This window comes from Talaromyces atroroseus (genome assembly GCF_001907595.1).
Source record: "Talaromyces atroroseus strain IBT 11181 chromosome Unknown scaffold_4, whole genome shotgun sequence".
NCBI classification, from domain to species: Eukaryota; Fungi; Ascomycota; class Eurotiomycetes; order Eurotiales; family Trichocomaceae; genus Talaromyces; species Talaromyces atroroseus.
This window is the reverse complement of record NW_017971436.1, coordinates 1,580,391-1,605,959: the sequence shown is the minus strand read 5'-3', so window position 1 is coordinate 1,605,959 and position 25,569 is coordinate 1,580,391. Positions and strand designations below refer to the sequence as shown.

The 25,569-nt window shown below is 46.3% G+C and overlaps 4 protein-coding genes across 4 annotated transcripts; 2 read left to right on the top strand and 2 right to left on the bottom strand.

Moving 5' to 3' along the window:
• Positions 1–3,217: 3,217 nt before the first annotated feature.
• On the bottom strand, positions 3,218–5,860 carry UA08_04433 (hypothetical protein; the record flags this gene model as incomplete). Its single annotated transcript, XM_020266755.1, has 5 exons — positions 3,218–3,242; positions 3,340–3,503; positions 3,554–4,420; positions 4,475–4,911; positions 5,500–5,860. The coding sequence occupies 5 exons, from the start codon at positions 5,858–5,860 to the stop codon at positions 3,218–3,220; spliced, it is 1,854 nt and encodes a 617-aa protein (XP_020120846.1).
• A 181-nt stretch (positions 5,861–6,041) lies between these two features.
• On the top strand, positions 6,042–7,373 carry UA08_04432 (hypothetical protein; the record flags this gene model as incomplete). The annotated part of the gene is made up of 2 exons (XM_020266754.1): positions 6,042–6,294; positions 6,370–7,373. The coding sequence occupies 2 exons, from the start codon at positions 6,042–6,044 to the stop codon at positions 7,371–7,373; spliced, it is 1,257 nt and encodes a 418-aa protein (XP_020120609.1).
• A 784-nt stretch (positions 7,374–8,157) lies between these two features.
• On the bottom strand, positions 8,158–17,957 carry UA08_04431 (hypothetical protein; the record flags this gene model as incomplete). The annotated part of the gene is made up of 11 exons (XM_020266753.1): positions 8,158–8,310; positions 8,438–8,588; positions 8,671–8,940; positions 9,645–10,198; positions 10,257–10,398; positions 10,459–10,540; positions 10,597–10,752; positions 10,807–11,982; positions 12,028–17,302; positions 17,348–17,445; positions 17,837–17,957. 11 exons carry the CDS (start codon positions 17,955–17,957, stop codon positions 8,158–8,160), a joined length of 8,178 nt encoding a protein of 2,725 aa, XP_020120610.1.
• A 352-nt stretch (positions 17,958–18,309) lies between these two features.
• UA08_04430 (hypothetical protein) lies at positions 18,310–23,137 on the top strand (the record flags this gene model as incomplete). The annotated part of the gene is made up of 9 exons (XM_020266752.1): positions 18,310–19,054; positions 19,108–19,762; positions 19,839–20,732; positions 20,784–21,569; positions 21,637–21,778; positions 21,829–22,213; positions 22,268–22,415; positions 22,540–22,870; positions 22,922–23,137. 9 exons carry the CDS (start codon positions 18,310–18,312, stop codon positions 23,135–23,137), a joined length of 4,302 nt encoding a protein of 1,433 aa, XP_020120858.1.
• Between the last annotated feature and the right edge of the window lie 2,432 nt (positions 23,138–25,569).

Genomic DNA, 25,569 nt, shown 5'->3' with positions numbered 1-25,569 from the left:
CGCCCAAAGCGGGCTAGCGCCAAAGTCACCTGTCGCCCTGCGATTGTGATTGGGCGGGCCGTTCTTTCTTCCGATATTGGATAGCACAAATAAAGAGGGATGAAATCTGAGATGGTAACACAGCAAACACATGGGAGAAGTAACTAAAGCGTACTCTGGGGTAAAGGATAAACGGATGTTCATGCGTGTCTATTCACGTTGCTCGTGAGTGTATACAAAATAAATATCTGTGAAACGGAAAGCTATAACCAACAGTCCGCGTGATGTCATTGGTTACCAAGACGGGAGCGTCCTTGCTTAATTCTTACGGAGTACCCAGGCACTGGCACTGGCGCTGGCCCGAACCAAGTGAGTCCTCCCACCCGTTGTAGTACCGTGGATGGCACGTTTTTCGGACGGAGAATAAAATCATGTAAATAAGTCAAGTTAGAACTGCGTATACTACTACTACATAGGATGTGTGGGTCACGACCATTTTTGAGTAGTTTAAATAACTAGCGGATATCAGAGTTAAGTGGCAAATAAAATACACACAAAAAAAAAAGGCGTAGGGATGCTTACCATGGCCCTGGTGACGTTCCCGTGTCTATCTTACTCGATTAGGGGCATGGTCAGCTTTTATATACTGCTGCTTTGGATACAATAAGAAGACAGGGCTGGCTACGTACGGCGAAATACATCATGTATTATTACTGCTATGAGATTCGTCAGCCGAATCCGGTTAGTGTCCTACGTAAGACGTATTTACCTAGTAACTAGTTAGTTATTTGGTCATCTGATTCACAAAAATGTGCAACCTCTCAGACTTGGACTTGACAGCCGTTCTTACAGGTAATCTCGCTCGATCTCGCTGCATGATTAGCTTTTGCTGGCCAACTCAATCGGGATGCTTAGTATGTAGCTATAGGCATATATGGCATATTGAACGCCGGCGTCTTAACTGCGATCCAACGTACGTGGATTTACATTGCATGCGTATGTTGTTTGTTTCTTTGTCTTGGGCAGGTAAGCACTAGATATATTGTAGTAAGTACTCGCGAGCTCCTCTTTGTTGGGTCTGCTTTGTCCGGTGTCATTCCTTCCATCCTCTCGATTGTTTCATCTCAAATCGAATTCCTGCCACCTCGTACGGGGAGTATACTAGTAAGTCATGCAAGGCGGGAGGGAGGGCCATCATGCACGGTGCTTGGGCCTTGTCAGTGCGCCTTAAATCCAAGTGATCTCGACATTTCGGCGATTCGTTACGTAGGCACCAGTGAAAACTGCGCCCTCCCTATAAACGACGCTTAATATAATAACTCCTTACGCATCGTCTATGTAGTCGAAGTATGATACATCACATTATCCGCGTTACGACACACGAAATGTGATCGGGCTGCATGCATGCACGCAAATAAGAATAATAAAAAAAGAAAATCCCGCTAATTAAGCAGGGCCATCCCTGCGCCAATCTACGGGGTTGACAGGGTTGACAGCGGCTGGGGTGCACAGAGCTCTCCGATTGCGATTCCATTTGTCCCCTGCCATCCATCCAGCCATGTTTCTGCTAGTCACGCCGGTCGAGATCGGGTTGATCTAGTAGTTTTTAGACCTATATAACCGAAACTATGAAGTAAAGTGGCAAGGATTCCTAGGTCTCCCCGTTCTTCTTGTCTGTCATGGTCGGCTGATGCGCAAATATAAATGTATCCGAGTTGTCCTTTACACAAGAAACATAAAAATGCCCAAGCTCCTTGCAGGCGAAGCAGGAATAATCTTATTCTCTACACAGTCAGTCTGTAGAAGGGGGAGCTCTGGCGGGGTAACCCCAGGTCTGTATAACTACAGATCGTGTAGCACCAGAGAGCACTGACGTCGACGCTTGAGGCTTGAGCTCAAGTTAGGTAGGTAGGTATGGGACAGAATTAGTAGTAGATTATAGATAAAACTCTTGACCGCCTCATACCATTCTATTTACAGTTCACTTGCATGCTTGGATTCTCGCTGTTACATCATTGCACCTGATCACCTAACTATATATATATAGGCTTAGAAACTATCCCTGAAAATACTAACAGCATAGCCAGGTAATCATCCAAGGACCTGCATCATACGCCAAGCAGTACGAAAGAATGCCAGTATTCAGTCTTGCCTGCATGAAAGTGCTCCTATATCATGCATGAGATGCCTCATGCGAGCGAGACAGTTGTCACTTTGCCCATAACCGTCTCTCTCTTCGCCGTGTTTGTCGGACAAGAACAAGGATAAAAATGGAAATACAATTCCAGACTACCCAATTTTCCACTAGGTGCGTAGTAGTGTGTACCTAGAAAAAAAAATTTTTTTATCACTACCTAGGTCCACGGTAGTAGTCGTGGTTTTAAAATGCAACTGAAAGAGCGGTATGCGACTCACTATCTTTCCCAGTAGATAACTATCCATGTACATTACTGTTAGATAAAAAATATTCCAACTAAACTAGTCGTCACTTGTAATGACTTATGTATGCCTCCTCTGGATACTCGGCGACTTGCATTGGCACCCAAATGACTACCCGATCAGGCAACTCCATGATACCATCAAACAAACAGCACAGCATTATCATTTTCATTCCGTCCAGTCCGGTCCACCAGTCTAGTCGAGGATTTTTAAGTAAATACTGCGACTCTAATCATCGTATAGTTTTAATGGGCAACCAACGAATAGCCTATATTCCGCTATATCCGACCGGCCTCGAGCCTCCCTTATTTGTAGAAAAAAGCCGCCTACTTACTAAACGTAGTGATCAAACAAACAGGCAAACAAAGAAAACAGCCAATTTCAGACCGAGTCGGGCTTTCTATCAACTCACTAGTTGGCGAGCGGGCTGCTAGATGAGGTATTGTAGCTTCCCATTCTGTAAGTGCTTGTGTGCTCCCTTGGGACAAGGGCTGCGTTCAAATTTCCAACTACGGTAGTAATATCTCGTCGTGTGTGAGTCGGCTCTTGAGGGAGAAGTAAATGGCAGTATGGTTTTGTTTCCTGAAGGAGTTTCATACATACGTACTACCTACTCAAATGGAAGGATCATATACTCCATGGAACTATGCGCTGGACGATATAGGTAATCGAAAGGATGGCTGCCTTCCTCCTTGGATGGTTTGATTTGTAGAACCGGTCTTGGATTCAAGTTCTTGGAAGTCGGCCTGGACATTCACCCTTTACCAAGGTGTATCTGAATAGAAGTGCACATGCTTGCTTATATTCGTGCTCGTGAATAGTTACTGTTTACGTCGTTACGTAGCTCTCATTAGGTAATGAAACAGCCTCCAAAGACTATGGAATACCTCCAATCGTTGCCCAGCATCCATCAAATCATACCATTTGCTTCGGCGTAATTTGAGGACATTCCAAGGCTGCTCAGGGTCGTCTTCGTTCTCGTTACTGCTGCTGCTGCTGCCGTTGGTCAGACTGTCGATATATCGCCTGTGCACCCTGAGATGCAGAATTGAGACATGGTGATTTAGTTGCGAAAGCAAGAAAATCTTTGGGATTGTTAGTGACGTAAAACATAATGTAGGTTGGTTGAGCATACATCATCATATAAACTACCCCTGGGCTTTCCAATTTGCATGTACTTCGTCCTTTTGTCCCACAAACTCGGCCCTGGCTCGATAATCTTCCATCTTTCACTGACTGTCAATTTTCGTGATCGCCCTGAGCGCCGCGCTGAACGGAGCGGATAGCTGTAGCGGGAGCGTTTGTACATGTTGCTGTTGCTATCGTCACCGTCCTGTGGCTTATCACGGCTTTGCTTCTCTAAGTTTATCGTTGTCGATGCCGACCCCTCGTCCGCTGCATCGCCCGTCACTCCATCATCTGGAGCACCGCCCCATCGAGGCACTGTTGTCCACCATTTGCCCTCACCGGGCTTCACTTCAACGGTACCTTCTCGAGACCGCTCCTGAGCTAAGAGTAGCATTGCCCCAACCTCACGGAATATGTCGCACATCTCTTTCTGTCCGTATCCCGGCGTTTCCTCAGGGTCTCTGAATGCTGTCTCTTCTCGACACTGCACTCCTAGCATCGGCCCTTCCAGTATTCCACTTCGCGCTGCCTGCCGATCCTGAGGCACTCTACCAGCTACCAATGTGTGGCGTACCGGAAACAGCAATTTTTGAACATTTAGCCTTGGTTGCTGTGCCGGAACTGATGCCTGGCATTGGAACGGCCATGCCACCATCTCAAGAAGACCCCTCATCGTGTCGTCACGGATATCGACTGGCATTTCACTTCCTGTCCCCACACGCCGACCTTTGTAAGCTCGTTTGTAGGTCTTGACTTCCTCATCCCCGGTATCCATCGGAATGCCACCTTGTTGTTGCTGTTGTTGACGTAGAGTCTTTTCTTCGGATGCCGTGACAGGCTTGTCATAGTATTCGTCAAGGCTGGTATCCCAGTACTGAGCCATACGTTCCAAGCCAGCCCAAAACTTTCTTGATTGCGTTAATCTTACCCTGTTACGGCCTGGCCTCGGCTGCATTCTTGTAACCTCTCTGTACGCGTCGTCATTGTCGAACAAGAGCTCTTTTCTGACCACGTCATATTTGGAAAACGGCGGGTACGGAAATCCACCCCCCATGATTTCCAGTTCGACAAGCTCTTCTGTCAGGTTCTCCCAAACAAATGGAGGCAGACCCTGGAAGTGCTCGTCAGAGAGTATTTGGGTGCCCTCTATATCGGTCTCCAGTTTCATATTCAGGGACTTGACATGTTCCACCGTGATGTCCTGTGGCTTTTTGATTGCGAGAAGCTTCTGGTAAATGGCGTTGAAGTCTGTGACGCTCTGTATTTCATTATCTTGGACCCCACGGTACTGTGGAAACTCTACCGGTGTTGGAGACGGCGGCGGATTCCGCTCTTGCTCCGGGTCCATTCCAATCGAAGGAGCCCCTGTTCACATTCTGTATTAGTCAACTCAGAGATGTATGTTGCAGCATTCGTTGCAGCATGGCTCGAGTAAATTTAAGGATTTGTGTGAGACAAAAGTGACTTGCCTGTAGCCGCCCACGCGAACATGTTGGATGATATATCAGGAAGCTGGTAGATAGCGACAGCTCGGCCCCTCACAGTGTTCCTTCACATATCACGTCCCAACGACATACAACTCACCAATTGGCACAGTATCGGGGCATGTCACTGTATGGTAGAGGAGGATGTTGCTGATGTTTTGGCGGGGAAGCTACCCAAGCAACTAAGACGGGCCCCGTCTGCTCGCCTTCCCCAGTCAGGCTAGACTGCTACGTCGCCAGGTTGTGCAGTGTGCACAGGCAAACGCAGTGCACTTGGTTATGTATCCATACACACTGTACAGTACGGCGTGGTCGTTGTATTCCGATGTGGTACAGTTTGTTCTCAGCTTTGCTCAGGGCATCCGATCATGGCCAATGGAGAGCAGAGCATGCATGCTAGCGAGTAAACATTAAACCAAACAGCCTTGACGGTCTCATAATGGAGTACGTCCATTGACATTGTACATACTCATGGCAGAGCGCATAGTTTTGGGTGGCTTGATCAACACGTGACTCTCCTCCCCCGTAACGGCCGCTGATTGGCCCGAGGCCGCCTTACTTAGCCGCCGGCGTCTGGCCAATTGGGCGCCTGCACCCTCACCAGCCCTTTCTGCACTCACCACCTGGATGCTGCTGAATCCACGATCATGGACCACTGTGGATGGAGAACTGTTATTCTGGGATGGCGCCAATGCATGTGAAGCTGACGGGTCACCTATCAGGGCTCCCCCTTGGCATCCGACTGCAGGCCTCCCCAAGACCTTCAGTGCTTCACTATGGCGTTTCTGAAACAGCCTCCAGCACCTCAGGCCAACTGTGCCTGGGTGCATGGTGGTGACATTCACCTCTCCTCACTAGCTCTTCCTCAGTCGTTTCTTCAACAATAGGGCACTCCTGCTGGGGTTCCGTTGTTTTTCTTCTTTGTGCAAAATGCGGTGCCGAGGAACAGTGTCGACTTAAACAGAATAGAGAGGCATTCATCCTGGAAAGGGGAAAGAGTTGGGACTAGGCATGGAGTCGTCGATTACGACATTCAACGGTTTGAGATGCACTAGAGTCTCACGGACAATATTTCTCACGGCGACATCAACGTCCGCCGCTTCAGAGACTGCCGGGCAGAATCTGTCGTCCATTGGCACATCAACAGCCACTTATGAATCGTCTGTTACGAGTAGTAGCATATCGTCAGGTTCACAGACAACAGATTTGGCTTCTACTACCAGTGCCACCACGCTTGTTGCAACAGCCATAAGCGCATCCAGTAGTAAGTTATTTGACTTTCTCCCTCAGAATCCTTTCTGGACTTTGGGAATAACCATTGTGTGATTCCTGCCTTTAGCAATAACTGCTGCCGCGAGTGTTCTGCCAGCAGTAACCTCCTCCAATACCAACCCCGTGTCTACGCAAATCTCGGGTAATTCCCTAGGCGGCTCGACGACAGATGATTCAAAGAAACATGTCATTGCTGTCGCGATAGGGGTCTCTCTAGGCGCTGTGGTCCTTGTCGCGTTGATCGTACTTTTTGCCTATCTTCGTCGACGCAAACGAAGCAGGCAGTTGCCAGTATCATCTACACGTGGCGGATTAATCCCCCGGGGCACATGCGGATGCGGTATTACTGGGCTGCTTCCAAGTCTCGCAGACATCGTTAGTAAAATCAAACAAAAACTGACGAACAAAGCCATCACGAAATTGCGTACTAAAGTGCAAGCCGTTGTGGCTCGCATTTGGAAGCATGGTTCCACCACCAAGGATAAACGAAATGACAAGAGCGTGGAAACACAAGCCGAAATCATTGAGAAAGGCGTCACTCGTGAAGCACTATCGCAAACTCCAACAGAGAGTAAGAACAACAATATATCATCATCACCTCCGCGGAAGGTGCCACATCTTGCCAATCCATTCTTCAATCCTCCAAAATCCAACAATAATAAAAGCAGTTCTTGGCCAGAGAATCAACCTAACAATCCCACAGAGCCACATACTCCGGCAAATGATAGCGATCAAGTTTCGATTTCTCTGCCGCTGACCGTGCGGAATGTTGTTGAATCGGACAGTGACGACAATCACAGCAAGAAGAACGTCCCCACCAACAGACAAAGAAAGAACTCTCAGAGCAGATACAGCGGCTCGACCTTGACTTTATCAAGTGGCCGAGGATCTTCGCCATTAATACCCGATTTCAAGTCCCGGCTAGAGAATTGGCGACGAGATCTGAAATCCGCAGATAGAACGAGTGCGCATAGCGACCCTTTTGATTTGGAACGGCCTCTTACAGCTCATTCTTCGCCTCATCCGACACCTATGGCTGAGCAACAGAAGTTTCGAGAGGGATATTTCTAATGATACCAACACCTTTCTTCTTTCTGTCTATCTTTTTATCTTTCTTGCATGCTATACGGCGCAGGTGGCATTTTCGGTGCTAGATGTTTTTGGTTTATCCCCCAGTGTTGTTCATATATCACATACGAAGAGTGTAAGAGCTCTCATCGAAATCCACCTTTCTTTCCTTGGTTCTTTTCTTTTCTGGAAATGAATTGAACTATAATGTATACCAGAAAAATGCTTCACCTTAAACAATATCAAAATACAGGAATTTTCTTCCGACTCTGTAGTCAACCCGTATCCAATCCCCCATGAGAAAAGCATGAGAAAGAGAAAAAGCAAAAGTTAAAGATGTTTAAGACATAACATTTGTTTGCTAAGGGCACCCCAATTTATGAGAATCAAAATAATCGATGACGGAACAGGAGAGTAGCATTCCTTTTCTTTCTTGTAAAAACCTCATATTGAATTGGATGAGGACCACCTGTCCGATTGAATCATTCTTAACTGACAGTTGTGTGATAAAAAAGAAAAGACACCAAATGCAATGAAAAAAAAATTTCCGATTCCGTTCGTTATTTAAGATTCCCTTTAATAAAAGAAATAGTAAAAGAAGAAAGGAAGAAAAAGAAGCAAAATCCGGGGAGTAAATAAATGCCGGATATTCTCTATTCTTTTTCTCTTCTCTCTTTTGTGCCATGGTTTGTTTCCAGACCATAGAACGCCTCGTTTTTAAAACCACATAGCGCTTGCTCTCGCTGCTCCGACACCTTCTCCCATTGACAAAGGATTTTGATTATATTTACTCCTTGGTCTCCTCCTCCTCACCGGCATTTCGCTTGGCGAGGATACGCTCCTGTCGTCGCTCACGAGCAGCCTTGGTCTTGGCGCGCTTAGCGTCCATCTCTTCCTTGAGGACACGCTCACGTTGCTTCTCAGCCTTGGCCTTGTGAATCTATATCCAAGAAAAAAAATAAGTCAATATTGTATCTCGATATGGAAATGTTTCAACCTTTCGTCTCTTGATTCTTCTTTGGTTGTTGCATGTGCAGAATGGATGGGTATGGATGGTTATAACTAACGTGTTCAACCAGAGCACGCTTGTGCTTGAAGGTGTTACCCTTGCTCAAGTGGTAGAGCTCGTGGTAAAGGTGCTTGTCGATCTTGCCAGAGGCACGGTACTTGACGAGGAGACGGCGGAGAACACGCTGACGACGCATCCAAAGGATTTGGCTATTGTGTAGAAAATCTGATTAGAATTTTGAACTTCCCTTACAAAAAAATACATTCTGCTTTTGCAAGCGAATATACGAACCTAGGCATACGAGCGTCCTTGGTACCCTTTCGCTTACCCAGACCACGGTGTCTTCCAATTCGGCGAGCGGCGTTGAGTTCACGGGCACGGGAGCGGGAGTGCATGGTGACGGGCTTGCGGATGATCAAGCCATCGCTGACCAACTTGCGGACCGTTTGGCGAGAGTTGGCGTTGGAGATTTCGCTCATCTCATTGGGATCGAGCCAGACCTTGCGCTTACCGCAGCCGATCACGGACGCCGCAAGGCGTTTCTGGGTGGTGAGGTTGACCCTATGTACAGGAAAACAAAATCAGTCTCTCTGCGCTTTCAACATCTGTTTCCCTCTCAGAAACTCTTGTGTGTTGTGGCATGATGTGATATAGTGCATATGGTATGCATTTTTTTCCATCGATTTTCGACGATGACGCGTCGGAGAGAAAACACCGTAGGCAAGGAAACGTGTCGCATGTACAACAGAAGCAATATGAGGAATATACTCACATCTTGATGTCGGCGTATCGACGGTCGTTTTGGCGTTAAGAAGTTCGTCGGTCGGATCGACTGACTACGGGCGGTTTTCAGTGAGGAGTTTGCTTTGGTCGTCGGGCGGGCGCTGCTTAGGTAAGTGCTAAGCGAGCACCGCCGCCGCATCCACATTAGGGCTTGAGCCCGATCCGCTAAGCCTATTCTGGACATATACGTTCTGAGCTTTGTTCGAACGTCTTGAGTGCTATCATGCTTTCGACGTTTCGCTATCACAATCTGTTTGGTTTTGTCGCAAGTAAACTAAACCTGTTAGACGCACCGCAGGGTTGTGATATGCCCAACATCTCATGTCCCAATGGCAAATAGTAAATACGAAGCATACGCTTCAACTTCCACCAATCATATGTTGAGAGAATCGTTACCTAAACATCATGTTCCTCATATCTTAATAAGTGTATGTGATTCTAAGTCCCTTCATGCCGAATAATTTAAGCCTTTCACGCATCACTCCACACCAAAGTTGTCTTCTCCCAAGTCAACTCTTCCCACGCTCCATAGCTCTTTCTCATCTTCCACCTCATCGTTCGACAGGCCTAGGCCGCCCTGGCCACCCTCCGCTTCTCGTCTCTCACGGGCTTGCGTAGCAAGTCGTAATGCCACTCGCTTGAAATAGTCTGATATGCTTCGTTTAGGCCCCGCGGGTAGTTCCGCACCTGGTCCGGCCATGTACTTGTCGAAAACTGCCCCTTCAGAATCAACCACATTGAATATCGCAAGGAAAGCAGCTTCAGCGGCTAGCTTAACAGGAATAACTAGATCGCGGACACTACCAAACACCGGTGGAACAAGCTGTGCCAGGTGTGGCCTCGTGTACACGGGATGAAGGCGACTTATAGTGCGGATGACAACAAGGGCCAGGCGTCTGGTGTCTGCTGGATGCCCGGCTGGTATCACTGATGCAAGTGTCTCGAAAACTGGTTTTGTACTTTCGAAGTTCTTGTGATCACTTTCAGCAAGAATGTATTTCCCAGCAGCTAAGACGCTATTGTCGGATATATAGGGCTGCATTCAGTCAGCATTTGTAAAGAAAACGTAGTTATCTCGGAATATAGCAACATACGTCTGAATTCGATATGCCTTGACAAATGACTGATGGCGTCTCGGCTGCAAAATTCTCCAGCAGCAATTCTGGAGCCTCCACAAGAAGAGAATTTAACCCTAGGATCGAGGCATGGGAAAAGTTCGTGGTTAGCACCCGAGATCTGCAAACACGAAAAGTCAGCACGCACGCACGTTTGGTCACCATCCTAGATAAGACTCACTTAATCAGAGGGATAGCCGAAGCAGCAGAAAGATTCTTCACGAGTGCGCCAAGCAATTTAGCATTGGTTATGGCCATTGCATCTTTTCTTAATGTCAGCAGAGTGTCGTTAGAGTTAAATGAGCATGAGATGCGTTACCTGTACGATCGCTACTATCGTCATCAATAAGACCCAGCACGGCATTTCTTGATGCCTCACTCATGCTACCACCTGCCTTGTACACAACCTCGTGAAGCGCTTTCATCATAGCGTTTTTGACGCCATCATCATCCGTTTTGGAGCCGGTAACCAGTTCTACAAGCGAGTTAGTACTAACCAAATTCCAGCCTCGTTCACACAAAAACATACCTGCAACAAGGGGATCTACGCGAGGTGTAAGAGTAATCAAAATACCCAAACCCTTGGCAGCTCGGTTTCGTAAGGTTTCACTTGTCGTGTCTGCCAATCCTCTAGCGAATGTCCGCTGGAGTTGAGGTAGGAAGGGCTTAACAGCCAGCGGTATCTTCTCTAATAATTTATTCAAAGCATAGAAAACTGCCGCCTTGATATCGACAGATCTCTCTGACACAACACGGATCAGCGGACCTGTTATCTGGGTCACAAATGGCTTGAGAGAATCTGCTGCTGTTCTATCAATAATATCGGCAATGGCGAGCGCAGATTGTGTCCGCTGATCGGTATTACCGTTCAATAGACCCTGAAGGAAGATAGGGAAGATCGCCATGATACCCTTAGGCAAGCTAAATCCTGCGAGTGCAGCTCCGGGGACTCCAACTTGCCGCAATGTTTGACGCGTAGGAATTACAAGCACTTCCAACTCTTCCTTGCGCATGTTTGATGTCAGTTTGCTCAATGCCGCCCACGCAGCCTTGACGACATTCTTGTCTCTATCATCAAATGAAATGAGGAACACCCGGATGAGGTCCTGGTGATACCTTGAATAATCAACATCAGCATCAGAGAAGAATTTCGCCATGCGCTCGGCAGCATTTGCCCGTCGACGGTGGTCATCATGCTTCATGAGACCCATCATCACGCTCATTGCGGTGTTAAGACCATCAAATTCATCAACGGAAACGAGGATGGTATCGAAAGAGGAGCTCAACTCTGCCAAGAGCTCCTCATCTTTAGTCGATATCATCTCATCCATTAGAGCATTAAGTATTGTAGGCAGGCGACGGGTCATCGCGGAACTAGCCACCTCTGCCAGAGAAGCGAGTGCTTTGGCGTTGAAGACACTAATGGGAGCTGTAAGTAGTGTGGGTATCAGGTTCGGTAGGATGATGTTCGCCCGTGTAGTTTCGGTAAGCAAAGTAAGAAGAGCCGATAGAGCCTGTTCGGCATCTTCATCGTTCCTGAGTAGAGACAGAAGATACGGAAGAACCTGATCGACTGCCCTCTTGCCCAAACTTTGTTGTAGGGCATCAAATGCTTCAGCTGCGGCCTCTCTGACATCCTCATCGTTGTCAACTAGTGCGACCCGCACAATGGAAATGAGGACCTTTTCATAGTCTTCAAGGACCTCTGCAGAGGATGATATAATCAATTCACGAAGTGCGATACAAATACCTTGCTTGGCATCTACGTCGGTTGAGGTTCTAAGACCATCTTCAAGGGATGGCAACAAAGTGGCCAGAACACTTTCGCCAGCCTTCTTGATGAGATCTCCCAAAGCATTTCCTGCAATAACTTTCTGTTCCATGTTCGATGATCCAAGACGGCGAATAAGGAACTGTGTTAGGGTAGGTACCAATTCCTTGAGTGTTCTAGGCGTAGCGACAAGAGCTTTCCATACGGCAATTGCCGCGCTTCGCACCAGACCAGACGTATCGCAGCGACAAATGAAAAGAGCAGATAGAACCTTGTTCCGTTTCTCCTCGCCAAGAATTGCAAGCAAAGACTGGCCAGCCTGTGTTGCGCCTTCTTCCTGCTCTTCAGCATCGACATTGCTAGTAATACCAGTGATATTGAAGAGCAAGTCGCCAACGAGCTCAACGGAGCTTAGTCTGATTCTGTGGCTATCGTCTGCTAAACCGCGCTCAAGCTCAGGCAAAAGGAGATCAATGGCTTTTGAAGAAAAGTTTTTAACCAACAGACGACCAGCTCGCAAAGAGGTCTCGCGAATTGCCTCGATGTCATCTGCCAAACCTGCTAAAATTGGCGGGATAATCTTGTTCAAATATGAAGCAAAGCTGTTGCCGAAGCAAGCTGGTAAGAATATAAACAATGACATGAAGCCTTCTCTGACAGATGGCTTGGAGCTGGAGACATTTTGCAGTATAGTTGGTAGGGTTTCTTCGAGACGCGTTGTTCCAAGACCCGCAAGAACTTCTGAAAGAGCTTGTGCAGATCCTAATCGGTCGCCTGCTCCAGTATCCGACTTGAGGGTGGACATCAAACTTGGAATAAGATCCGGAAGAGCATCTTCTCCCAATTTCTCGATCAATGACCCAAGAGCCTTAGAAGCCGTGGCTCTCGTAGTAGGCACAGGGTCGACTATTGCAAGACGCAGGCCAGCGACCAAAATAGGCAAGTGAGAAATAAGGTCTTTTCTCTCGGTCAAATGAGCAAGGCTGCCAATGATTTGGGCAGCTTTGCGTTTAGTGTTCGATCGATCACCGAGTCCGCGCTCCAAGATACGCACAACAAGAGCAAGTGAAGGAGCATCGAGATAATGGACGAATGAGACTTTGATGAGCGAGTCGAGAGCTTCGTCGGTGTATTTCGTAGGATCACTAAGAGCTTTAAGGAGAATTCCAACTAGACTCTTGACTTCGGGGTTGCTGATCACCTCACCGAAGCGTTGCAAACTGCGGTTGGCCGCGTTGCGAACCTCTTTGTGGCTGTCATTTAACACAACTGTAAGGGGAGGAATAATATCCGGCAAACTGACGGCTAATTGTTGAGGATCAAGGTATGCCATAGCACCTAATAAATCACAAGCGCCTTTCTTGCTACGCCATTGCGGGTCGTCCAGACCTTCCAGAAGAGTTGGAAGGATTTGTTTCACACCGTAGGAACTCAGATTGGCAACGCATGTTTTGGCAGCATCCAGACATGCATCTCTTACGTCGATACTGGGATCGCCAAAGCTTGTAAGCAAATGAGGTACCGTCTGGATAACATAGGGTTCGAAGATCCTTCCGAGCACCGCAGAAAATAGTTCGTAAGCCAGAAGAGCCCCTTGGCGTTGGTTTGGATCCTTTTTATTGTCAAGAGCATCCTTGAGGGATGACATGATGTGGTACTGTCTTAAAGCCACAACACCTTTACCATGAACGATACCAGCAAGTCCATACGCAGCTCCACGTCGTGATGCATATTTCTTAGACTGCACAAGCTGATCCAACAACTGCTCGACGTAACCTTGTGTTTCAGGGCCAGACAGTCTGATCAATGGAGGAAGACATCCAGCCACTGCCGACTGTACCATTTCAGACGGTGTTGGGAGAGCAGCAAGTAGTTCCTTGATGACTGTGCTCAAACGCGAGTCTCCAGCTTTCAGATGTCTTGCCAATGAACCATATAGTACGATAACTGCCTCATTGAGCCAGTCAGAGCTCTCAGTGGCCTTGTCGGAAGTCTCAAGCGTCTTCTCAAACAACGTCATTAATTCTTCCACTTTCTGTTGTCCGCGCTCCTCAATAATAGATCTACCACAATCTGCCATTTGTTCCCTGACAAGAGCGCTTTTATCAACCAACGGACCGCCCTCTATCAGAAATTTCATGAATGATACGATCTGGTGTTTCTCAAACAGTTTGGTCATCGCTTTGAAGGCAAGAGCTATGCCGCTTCTAAGTTCCCAAACATCGGTAGTATCTGCTTTTAGTGGCATCCCGTACTTGTCTTTTCCTGGTGCTTTGGGTTTCACTTCATCAGAGTATTTCGATTGCAAGTCAGACAATACCACATCAAACTTTGAAGGATTTAGTTCGATGCAATGTGCAAGAGCTCGAGCAGCAGCACCCCGCAGTTGACTGTCTTTTGCACCCAGATATCTAATAATCTTCAAGTACGAATCCCCATCCACATCAAGAGCATTATCTTCCCAAATAGCCTCGGCAAGCTCTGCATTCTCCTCGACCTGATCATGGTAGCATAACCAAATATGTTCGGAGAAATCGAGATCTGTCAAATCGATCTCAGCTTCAATTGCTTGCAGCACAGCGGTCCGAACTGAAACATCTGGCACAATCGTTCCCTCGAGAAGAGTTTCGAGTTCTTGGTGCGAAATGTTTTGAGAAATACATCTGCATAGATCAAACAATGTATCTTTGACCAACTTGTAATGTTGCGAATATTTACTTAGAGATGTGATAAGTTGTTGCAGAACTTCACCACGAGGAAGTCTGGTGTCAGAAAAGGAAGAGGAGTGAAATGATAGGAATTCCAATGTTAGAAGAACTTGCTCTCCGCCTCCTTCACCTTTCTGCTCCTCAATACCATCCCGGCTCAATACCAAGCCTGCCAGTGGCAACAGGTAGGCGAGCGATGTTGGTTCAAATGGTAATTGCTCAGACGTGAAACGTAATCTGTACAGAATTCTCGTAACAAGGTCTCCCAACGGTTCGGCTTCTATCTCGGGGGATAGGTTGGTATTTCCTAACGCACGGAGGGTCGCAACACCGATAAACGGCCGCAGCAGGCCAAGTCGTGGGGAGACTTTCTCCGCACAGGCGATGTAGGCCTTTGAAACTGAATCACCCACGAAAAGGCCAGTGTTCAGACGTGCTAGAGAAAGAAGTGATGAAATTGCTGTGTTCATCCATGCCCCAGTGTCAGTCGGCGGTCCAGTAGCAAGTCCACGGACAATTATACAGCCCCTCTCGATCTTTTTGATTTCAGAAAGCACATTTGCGCGAATTTTGGCTTCTTTCTCTAACTGTCCTTTGACCTTGAGTTGCTCATCTGCCGTCAGCTTCTTCTGAGTCTGTCCTCTCTTTTGGGCAATTTGTGCACGGAGCTCCTCTTCCCATTTCAAAGTGTCATAATCTTTAATGCTCTTGTCCGACAACGGTTGAGTAGATTTTGTGTTTAGCACATCCACAAAGGTTGTACCTTCTGGTGTACGTGCGATAGCGGCATCAGTTGGTGTAAATTTAGATATGCGGTCGCTTGCCAGATCCTCACTGAGAATTTCAACAATGCGAGGTATCATCACAATTGGTGCGACAAAGGCTAAGTCTGCCGCAGCACTCCCAACAGCATTACTTGCGAGTGGGATCTTTGACTGTATAGGATCCTCCGCTACCTGTAGCAGTTGTTTAATGGATTCTTCCTGATGATCAGAGACAAGCTTTCCAGGATCTAAGCCTGTCTTGAGACAAAGATCGATCCATGATACTTTCGAGACCAGCTCCTGGCGGCAAAGAACGAGAAGTTTGATTAACTGATCTGCTAGTGCTCTTTGAACCTCGTCTGAAAACGGACCAGCAGCTGATGCACTAGGGCATATAGCTTTTACAACAAAGTGAAGTAGTTCTTGACTACCTCCGCCTGTAGTAGCTGCAGCAGACTCCTTGTCAAAGATGGCAAGGGCAAGTATCCAAGACCATAACGAATCGACAATGACATTTCCAACTGACAAAGCATCGCCTAGATGAACAGCCGCCAGCACTTGACACGCCTCTTCTCTCAGTTTTCGTGGGACACTCGGATTAGCAATAGTAAATATGAAAGCTTGGCCCCATGCCGCTTTGCTTGCTGGATCATAGGTATTCAAAGCAGAATCGCTGGCGACTGCAGCAAGTGCTCGCGTTTTCCATCGAAAATCTTCTTCTGTTGTCAACTTGCTGTATACTTTCGGATTGAGCAAGAAAGACGGTTTTGGCGTCAACGACATCGACTGTTGAGTGATACTTGTCCATGCTGATTTCGGAACGATCTGTGAGTCCTTCAACAGACCAGATAGAGCGATATAGCCATAGGCAGTAGAAACTAAACCGCTCTGAGCAGAGGGAAGTGGGTTTGTAACGGTTTCGGCGAATGAGTCTTTGACTTTTGTAATAACTGACTCGACCAATCCTTGGTTTGATGAGCTACTCAGCTTATCTGGGTTGACATTCCAGAGCAAGTCGGCAATTTGGAGCTGCCACAATCTTCGAAATGGTACACGTTTATCAGTGAATGCCTTTGCAATAACCGAAACTGTCTCACTTTTCGCAGGTATTTCGAAATCAATGAGATAGCCCAGGTGTTTGCAAAGAGCCTTAATTTCAGAAAGCAGTGCAACTTCACTTGACTCCTTGGCAGCCACTGTAACTAAATTCGTAACAACTTCTTGGGATAACGTCTTATAGCAAAGAATTTCCGACAATACATCGGCATGTAGCGCACGTTGGTCAGCATTTGAAATCTTTTGAGACTTCAATAGCCCTATAATTTCGTTTGTCACTTTGAGGAGAGACTCTTCAGAGTTGCACTTGGATATCAAAGCTTTGAAGGATTGTGTAGCGCCCTGCCTTATGATTGGGTTTGTAGATTTAAGACTGGACAGCAAAGGCTTGGATAACTTGGAAGTCACTGGCTCTGAGAGATCGATTTCTGCAGGAAGAGCTGAGCAGAGAGGAGGGATTAGGCCATTCAGTACGATCTCGGGCGACCTCAGAATTGACTTTTCCAATGTCGGGAAGATGTCAGAAACTAGATCGTTGTAGGCAATAAAAGATGCAAAGAAATCCGAGAGCCCATTTGCTATATGTGGTGGCACCTGACTTCGCGACCCCAGGATCTCCTTTGTATAGAAAGCCAATATTGGCTTCTTCAAACCGGCCAAAACAGCTTCTTTATTTGGAAGACGTGCACAAACACCTGAAATTACGCCAATAAACGGCGCATTTTTCTGTGCAGACGTCCCAGTAACAAGTCGTGAGACCGACTCACTTACTATCTCCTCGTCCACATTCTCCGACGTAAAAACGGCTCTCAACGCACGGCGTGTTACACGTAGAGCAGATTGCTGCACAGTTGGCTTCGAGGTTTCAGCTAAACATAGTTCCAACACATTCGCATTGGCGGATATAACGTCTAGAACGGCTCTGGTTGGAGCTTTTATAGAGCTCAGATGTTGTAATAGAATGCAACACCACTCGACGAGGACAAACGCGGATGCAGACGAAAGGCTAGGTTTCGCGCATTCTTTTTGAAGCCTTCCGCTTAGGAATGTGATATTTTGCTCGGTTATCGACTTAAGGATCGGTCGCAGGCATTGTTGAACGGCTATGCGGGAATTTCGATCAATGTATAACGGGTATGTTCGAAGAAGGAGATCCAAAATAGGTTTTGCATTCCCCTCCAACAATATATTCTCTGCGTGAGAAGACAGAAATCAAGTCAGCGACAGTCGGCGGAGGAGCTGCGAGTCAAGTGGCATTACCGTTCTTTTCTCGGACTAATTGGAGAACTCTCACACGGCGAGAAGTCGAGCTCGACAGAAGGACATTTTCAAGGCTCCCCAATTCACCCTTTTGTATATCATCCCATTTTAGTTCATCCATTTTGTGTGGGAAATGACATGTCGAGCTGGCCTAGAATGCACACACAAGTTCACTTGTCCCGCAGTTGATGAAAGATTTTGAGGTTTATTGTGGGGAAGCTTCCGGCCGCCGCACCTGCCCTCTGCCCACTGCTTAAGACGTCAGTGACCACTGACCATCCAAGGTACACTAACTCGGCTCTTCATATTTCCTTATTTTGCTTTCGACTATAACAGCACCTTTGTGGCATTGTGGCATCTACGCCGAGCCTCGTTCCACTGAACATATCTGTGCCAGAATATTTCACATAGGAAGGCGGCCGATTATATATCTTGTGTCTGGGCAGGTCGACAGTACCTGCCCGCCTCCAAGAATGCCTCCCAACAAGAAGAAAAAGAAGGCTGCATCGAATCCAGCGCGTGGCTTTGCTACTGTGTCCGTACCGTCAAAACCTAAAGTAGCAGAGTCGACGACAGTCTCTTCAACGGCAGAATCGTCAGCAGTGATATCTGAAGGCGAGAGATCCCCGCCAGTAGCAGAGAGCCGACAACCCCAACCTGAAGGTTCCAACGAGCAAAATCTCCAAACCCTTACCCCTGAGGAACTTGAAAAGCATTTTGAAGAAGCAGAACTTCAGATTCTAGTTGATAAATATGCGTCAAAGTGCAAAAACGAAGCCACCCGCCAAGTCTCGAGATCTGAAACTGAGCGTCGTGTACTGAGGTCCCAGGCTAATATTCTGAACTTGAGCGAGTGGATACCTCAAGATGTGCAGGATAGGATTCTTGCTCTAGCTCAGATAGAACAAGATGACCTCGAGTGTCCTCTTGAAAGGGATCTGGATGGCGTGAGAGAGGAGGAATTGATCACCAAACTTTGGAGCCTGCAAGTTACAATCCGAAAACTTGGGTTTTCCGACATCCGAGTAGACTCATTGCTTAAATACATTATTTCATATCACTCCGGACTCGCAAGCAACGCCAAAGGTGTCAACTGGAACCTTGAAGAATCCCTAGATTGGTTGGCATTACAATGCGACTCTGCTGAGCTGGAATCTTATGACAAGAAGAAAGAACCATTATGGACAACGGAGGAAGCCACCTCTTCATGGATTAGCGGTAAATACACCTCTCTGTTGTCAGATTTTGATACTCATATCTTTCCCCTGCAGATGGAAGTAAAAGGCAGTATACACAAGTCTCGAAACTTGCTCAGAGCAAGAATCACTTAGAAAAGACGCCAAACCGTCCTACGCCTAATACAATAGAACCTGATTTCGATGATTCTGATAGTTCTCTTGATCCCGAAGAGTTTGCCGACGAATACGTTTCTCTAAAGGCCCGGCTGTATCAACTACGACCTCAGCTTTTTGATCAGAAACCAGGTGGCAGTGGCAAGAAAACACGAGGTCGGATTACTGGGGATGATTCTGATCCGAAGACGAGAAGACTTCAGCTAAAACTGGCTAAAATTGAGGGTGATATCCTCTTTGATCGTGATACGGCAGAAGTTAAATGGCTGGAAAAATTATACGACCTGCGGAGAGAGTCTGCGTTCATACGAGAAAAGGAGCGAACGACCACGGAGAAAAAAGTCGAAGATGCTGTTCAGCCTACAGTATCCGAAGACGCGGAAGACTTTGTAATTGTAGAACCTACTGAATCCGGTGATGAGGCGCTTCTGGGTAGCATTTTTACAGAAGATACAAGTGACGAGCCTCCATCTCAGCAGGACACGACCAATGCCTGCAAATTAATACGCAGCTTTGGGGAATCAGTTGGCGGCACCAGCCCTCAGAAGCTTCTACAAGAAGTATGCCAAGCTAGGTAAGTCTTTTCCCATCTTTCAGCTGGCTTTTGTACCGCCTCTCTCATAAAACTGGAAGCTAATGAATGTTTTCAGAGATCCGGCGTCTAAAATCGTTTTCAAGGATCTATCGGCCATTTCCTATCTAAATCGGAAAGCAGTTGAGATAAAGTGGTCCAAACCACAAGAAGAACTATCCCCACCGTCGATCGAGAATGTGTCCATCAAATGCAACGCATTTACTGTATTTGTTTCAATGGATTCGATGGCCACTCCGACGAAACAGCAAGCAGAAGGGTACATTTCTACTCTTGGCCTCTTCCTTGTTTCGGGATCGGGATCAAATTCCAAGGAGAGCAAAGCCCACATGAGGCTTCCAGGCGTATGGAGAGATCTTTATAAGGAATTTTATGAAATAAAAAAGCAACGAGAAGATGAAACCGACAAGGAAACGATTAGACACTTGAGAAGGCTAATCCAGGAAAATCACGGCAAATTTGAACATGACGTGGTGTTGTCAGACAACTTTAAAAGAAGAAACGGAAATGTGAGGCAACAGTCTCCAGAAAAACTTGAACTGCTCAGCTCAAAGACAAATGCAGACAACCTGAAAGGTCTCTGGGGGGAGAAATCGTCGACTCCATACTTTCAACGCATGGCAGAATCTCGCAAGAATTTGCCCATCTGGGCGTATAAGCAAGATATACTCGATACGCTGGCCAAAAGTCAGGCTATCATTATCTGTAGTGAGACCGGAAGCGGGAAGAGTACCCAAATCCCATCATTTATCATGGAAAACGAGCTTGCAAATGGTCGCGAATGCAAAGTCTTTGTCACTGAGCCTCGCAGGATCTCGGCTATTTCTTTAGCACGACGTGTGAGCGAAGAACTCGGTGAGAGACATCAAGACCTAGGAACGAATAGGTCTTTAGTGGGTTACGCGATAAGATTGGAAAGCAAGATGAGCCAGAGTACAAGATTGATATTTGCGTATGCTTTTCTTCTACTTTATTGATATTCAAAGGCTAACATTGAGTGTAGGACAACAGGAGTTGTCGTTCGCATGCTGGAACGACCAAATGATCTGCGAGACATTTCGCACATCGTACTTGACGAGGTCCACGAACGAAGTATTGATAGCGACTTTTTGTTGATTGTTCTTCGACGGCTATTAGTTCAAAGACCAGACCTAAAAGTCGTACTTACGTCTGCCACGGTGGATGCTAAGAAGTTTTCGGATTATTTGGGCGGTGCCCCAGTACTAAATATTCCTGGACGGACCTTCCCTGTACAAGTCAAGTATCTCGAAGACGCCATCCATTTAACGAGATACCGACTAGAAGATTCGCGCTCGACCTCAACTATCATTGACGAGGATGATGAAGACCATTCTTCTGAAGAAGGGAAGAATAATGAAACTGGCCAAAGTTTGAGAACCACACTAGAAGGTTATCCTTACCAAACAAGGGATACAGTATTGAAGTTTGATGAATACAGGCTTGATTATCGGCTGATTACCAAGCTTCTGGCAACCATTGCAACTAGGCAAGAATTAAGTCACTACAGCAAGGCGATTCTTGTTTTCATGCCTGGTTTAGCAGAAATTCGCAGGCTTCACGACGAGATTGGATCAGATGCAACATTCAACCAGGGATGGATTATTCATACACTGCATTCGTCTATTGCTAGCGAGGACCAAGAAAAAGCATTCCTTGTTCCACCGGAAGGAACTAGGAAAATTGTAATTGCTACCAACATTGCAGAGACTGGTATAACAATTCCAGACATAACAGCTGTTATCGATGCTGGGAAGGAGAAAGTCATGAGGTAAATAATTTGATTACAATCCATATTGCGGTGTGATCCATCTAACTAATATAAACCTTTTTTCCAGGTTTGATGAAAAACGCCAGCTATCACGACTAGTGGAATCATTCATATCCCGGGCCAATGCAAAGCAACGTCGCGGACGAGCTGGACGAGTTCAGGAGGGAATATGCTTTCATCTTTTTACAAGATATCGGCATGACAATAAGGTAGGCAGTTTTTGGGTTTTCGCCTGGTCTTCATCTGACAAATTTTATAGTTATCAGAACAGCAAACCCCAGAGATGCTTAGGCTTTCACTCCAGGACCTTGTGTTGCGAGTTAAGATATGTAATTTGGGAGACGTTGAGAGTACGCTGCTCGAAGCATTGGATGCGCCGTCTTCGAAAAATATAAGAAGGGCCATTGAGTCCTTAAAAGAAGTCAAGGCGCTCACAAGTGGTGAAGGTTTAACCGCTTTGGGGAAGCAACTCGCAAAGTTACCACTGGACGTGTGGCTCGGAAAACTCATAATATACGGGACAATCTTCAAGTGTCTGGATGCATGTGTCAGCATTGCGGCGATTTTATCGTCAAAGTCACCATTTGTCAATACACTTGGCTCAAGTTCTCAACGAGATGCAGCTCGGTTGTCTTTCAAGAGAGGTATGTCTTGCTGGCTAGGGTAGCTTTCTGATTCACTTATCTAATATTGAACAGGCGATTCTGATTTATTGACCGTTTATAATGCCTACATCGCTTGGAAAAGAACTAGAGAGACTCCTGGAGCAAACGAGTATTCATTTTGTCGCAAGAACTTCCTTAGCCCGCAATCGTTGTTGAACATTGAAGATATTAAAATGCAACTGTTAGTTAGCATCGTCGATGCAGGGCTACTAAAACTGGATGTAGATGAACAGGCATCTCTTCGAAGGTCTTTCTTTCTTCAGCTCTAGACTTTAACAAAGGTATACGTGCTAACTCCACGATAGGGCTCGGGTGACAGGCCGCAATCGACAATTCTTCGTTGTTCCTGAGCGTGTGGACATTAACAGTGCCAATGATATGATAATCAACTCGGTCATCGCATGGAGTTTCTATCCTAAACTCGTGACACGCGAGAAAAAAGGATGGCGCAACGTTGCCAACAACCAGAATGTGTCTCTCCATCAGACATCTGTAAACAAGCAGGCAGATGCGTCTATCCAATGGCTGTCATATTACCACATTATGCAGACTCGCAATCGATTCTACAATGCGCATGAGACCAGTGCAGTGGAAAGCTTTGCTGTTGCACTGCTATGTGGTGATCTTGAATTCAAGGTGCGCGCGCATATACCTTGCTTTTGTGTATACACTAACTAAGTGTTGTAGATTTACCCCGGCATAATATCTATCGACAACAACCGTATACGTTTCTCAGTCCGCGATTGGAAGCAGATGCTCGCTTTCAAGAGATTCAGCATGCGCGTGCGTGAGGTTATGACGGAGATAGTGCGCAATCCACAGAAGATGCTCTCGCATCGACAGCGAGAGTGGATAGAGCTGTGGCAGCAGATATTCTCAGCCAAAGGGGTTGAGAAGAAGTAATGGCGTCATAATTTTGATTGGGCTGGAATCTGTGACAATGCCCGTGGCTTTTGACTTTTCACTTTTTGGAGCGGGTCTATAGACTGGGTTCTGGCTGAGAATTATGAATTGGGTTGGATACCTTTAAATTGGATGGCATTTTGCTTTGCTAGGTGGTGGTCATACTCTCATATTCGATGAATGAATGGATGGATGCACCTGAACAGGTATTCTTGTCGTCTACCTAGGTATAGAGAAAGTTCTGGTATCTACTTAGGCAGGGAGCCCACTACTTGTGATTTCCTTGCGCAGGTATGAAGTTTGACTCGTTCTCTCTTCAGACATGTCATACAATCATAGACTTGAGAATATCTAATCCACCATGACTACCGGGAAATAAGACAAGCATCCCTTTATCTAAGAAGGAAATTTTCACATCATCTAGTTTGCTGTCTATTTAATACAAGTATAAATAGTAGGTCAATGAATTGAATCTTAGTCCATCCACTGTGATATATCTCATGGACTCTCTTGGCAGGGATTGATCAGTTCGTCTAATACTCTGCAAGGCTATTAGATATGTAACTAGGTATGTAAAGTGGAATATTTATTGATCTCGTATATGTATCTTTGTTCATGGCATGACTCATTCAGTAATTGATGAAGGGCTAGCCTTTCAAGGATGGGGTCTACCTCAAACACCTAGTAAAGCTAGGGTCGGACAGAATAGTCCAGCATTTGCCATATAATCACATATAATTACATATGAAAAGAATTCAAGGAGATCAATATTTATTCGTAGTATTTATTAGTTATAGTTGTTAGTCGAATGAAATTAGATATAGATAGATTTCCGGAGTATGTACTGGCTGACTGGGTTGGGCTTGAGTCGATGATAGAACCTGTATTTTAAAAATGAGCCAAATTGTATACCAACTGAACATCATTCTCAAATTTCTCATGGCCTCATACCTAGGTAGGTTCAATAAATAAAACGGGGAGCGTGGTCTAAAACATTAACAACCTACTCAAACGTCGAACAAGGTAGTTAATAATATGACTACTCCATAGTTAAAATCGAAGTTATAACTCAGCCCACTAAGTTAGTACGTAAGTACTAACTAGTTAATAGTTAGTTAACTAACTAAAGTTGCTTACGTGCATACAAACCAGAATTCCTTCTTGGTTTAGTTGATTATGCGAAGACGGGACGTTGCAGCTCAGGGTCTAATTTTGTATGGAGTACATATAACATAGCACATACGCACATACATTAACCTAATTGCTGGAAACTAGTAGTTAAGATGAAAAGAAAGGTGAAACATGAGACGAGGAAGGGGCGAATATGGAGAGATGAGGAAATGGGTGGAAGATTTCTTGCAGACTTCTTGTTTTATCTCATCTCGCACGATTGACTAACTTGGTGCGGTAGGTCGTACGTGCTCGCGGCCTCGTACAATTAATTTTTTTTCCCCCTGTTTTTGGGTAATAAACTTGGAGCAACTTTTCGCAAACCGCTCGAATAACAACGCGAAGGAGGGGGCCGATTGGCTAGTATCCATTCTTGTGGATTGTTATAACAGATTCTATTTCTAGTACAGAGCGGTAGAGTAGTACGAATGTTTTAACGTACAGTGGCTTATTTATCTCTGATTGGAGTATTTCCTCACAGCTGAAACGTGACTGACATTTGAAGAATCATGATACGAAGTACTCCGCACCCACTGACGAGACGAGACTCATCGTGAAAGAACATCAAGGAAGCCGAGGAGAAAAGAGGGGTACGTCGGCGGTCAGTTGTCTCGGGGACTAACAATTAAGCGAATCACATGTACGAGGTAATTAATCACGGAAGCTCGGAGAGCAAGCAATAAACGTTTGGGGGCAATACTCAGACGTTTCTCTTATCAATGAACTAGAACACAAGACCGAGCGACGAGCAAGAGGGAAGAAAAAAAAAAAACCAGCAGCAGCAGCAGCGAGGGAAGGAAAAAAAAATCAAAGTAGAGACAAAGCTCTGGACCTTCCAGCCAAATTTTAGCGGGGAGAGGGGCCAGCTGGCGATGATGCTGACGGATCATTTGCCCAGCACAGAGAGAGCAGGTAGATTTAGCAACTATAGTCAAAGAGGGGAAAGATACGTGGTCGTGCTGAGCACCAGTCAGCGCCCCCAGATGGGACCCATGGGACCCCACCATGACCCAGCCACGGAATGCAGTAACAGCCAATGACTGCGCGTAGATCGCAGTCTAAGATATGCGCTGTACATCAGTGCCATCTGGCCAATCCGCAGTGCACAAAGGGGTCGAGGGTGGGGCTTCCCGCCGACGGAGACGGGAGCTTGCCGAACCTCTTTTAGTTTAAGTTTATTAAATATACTGGTAATCACTGCGTACCACGTTACGACGTATGTATCATACTATACGTACGGATACCTGGCGGGTTGGCAGCCT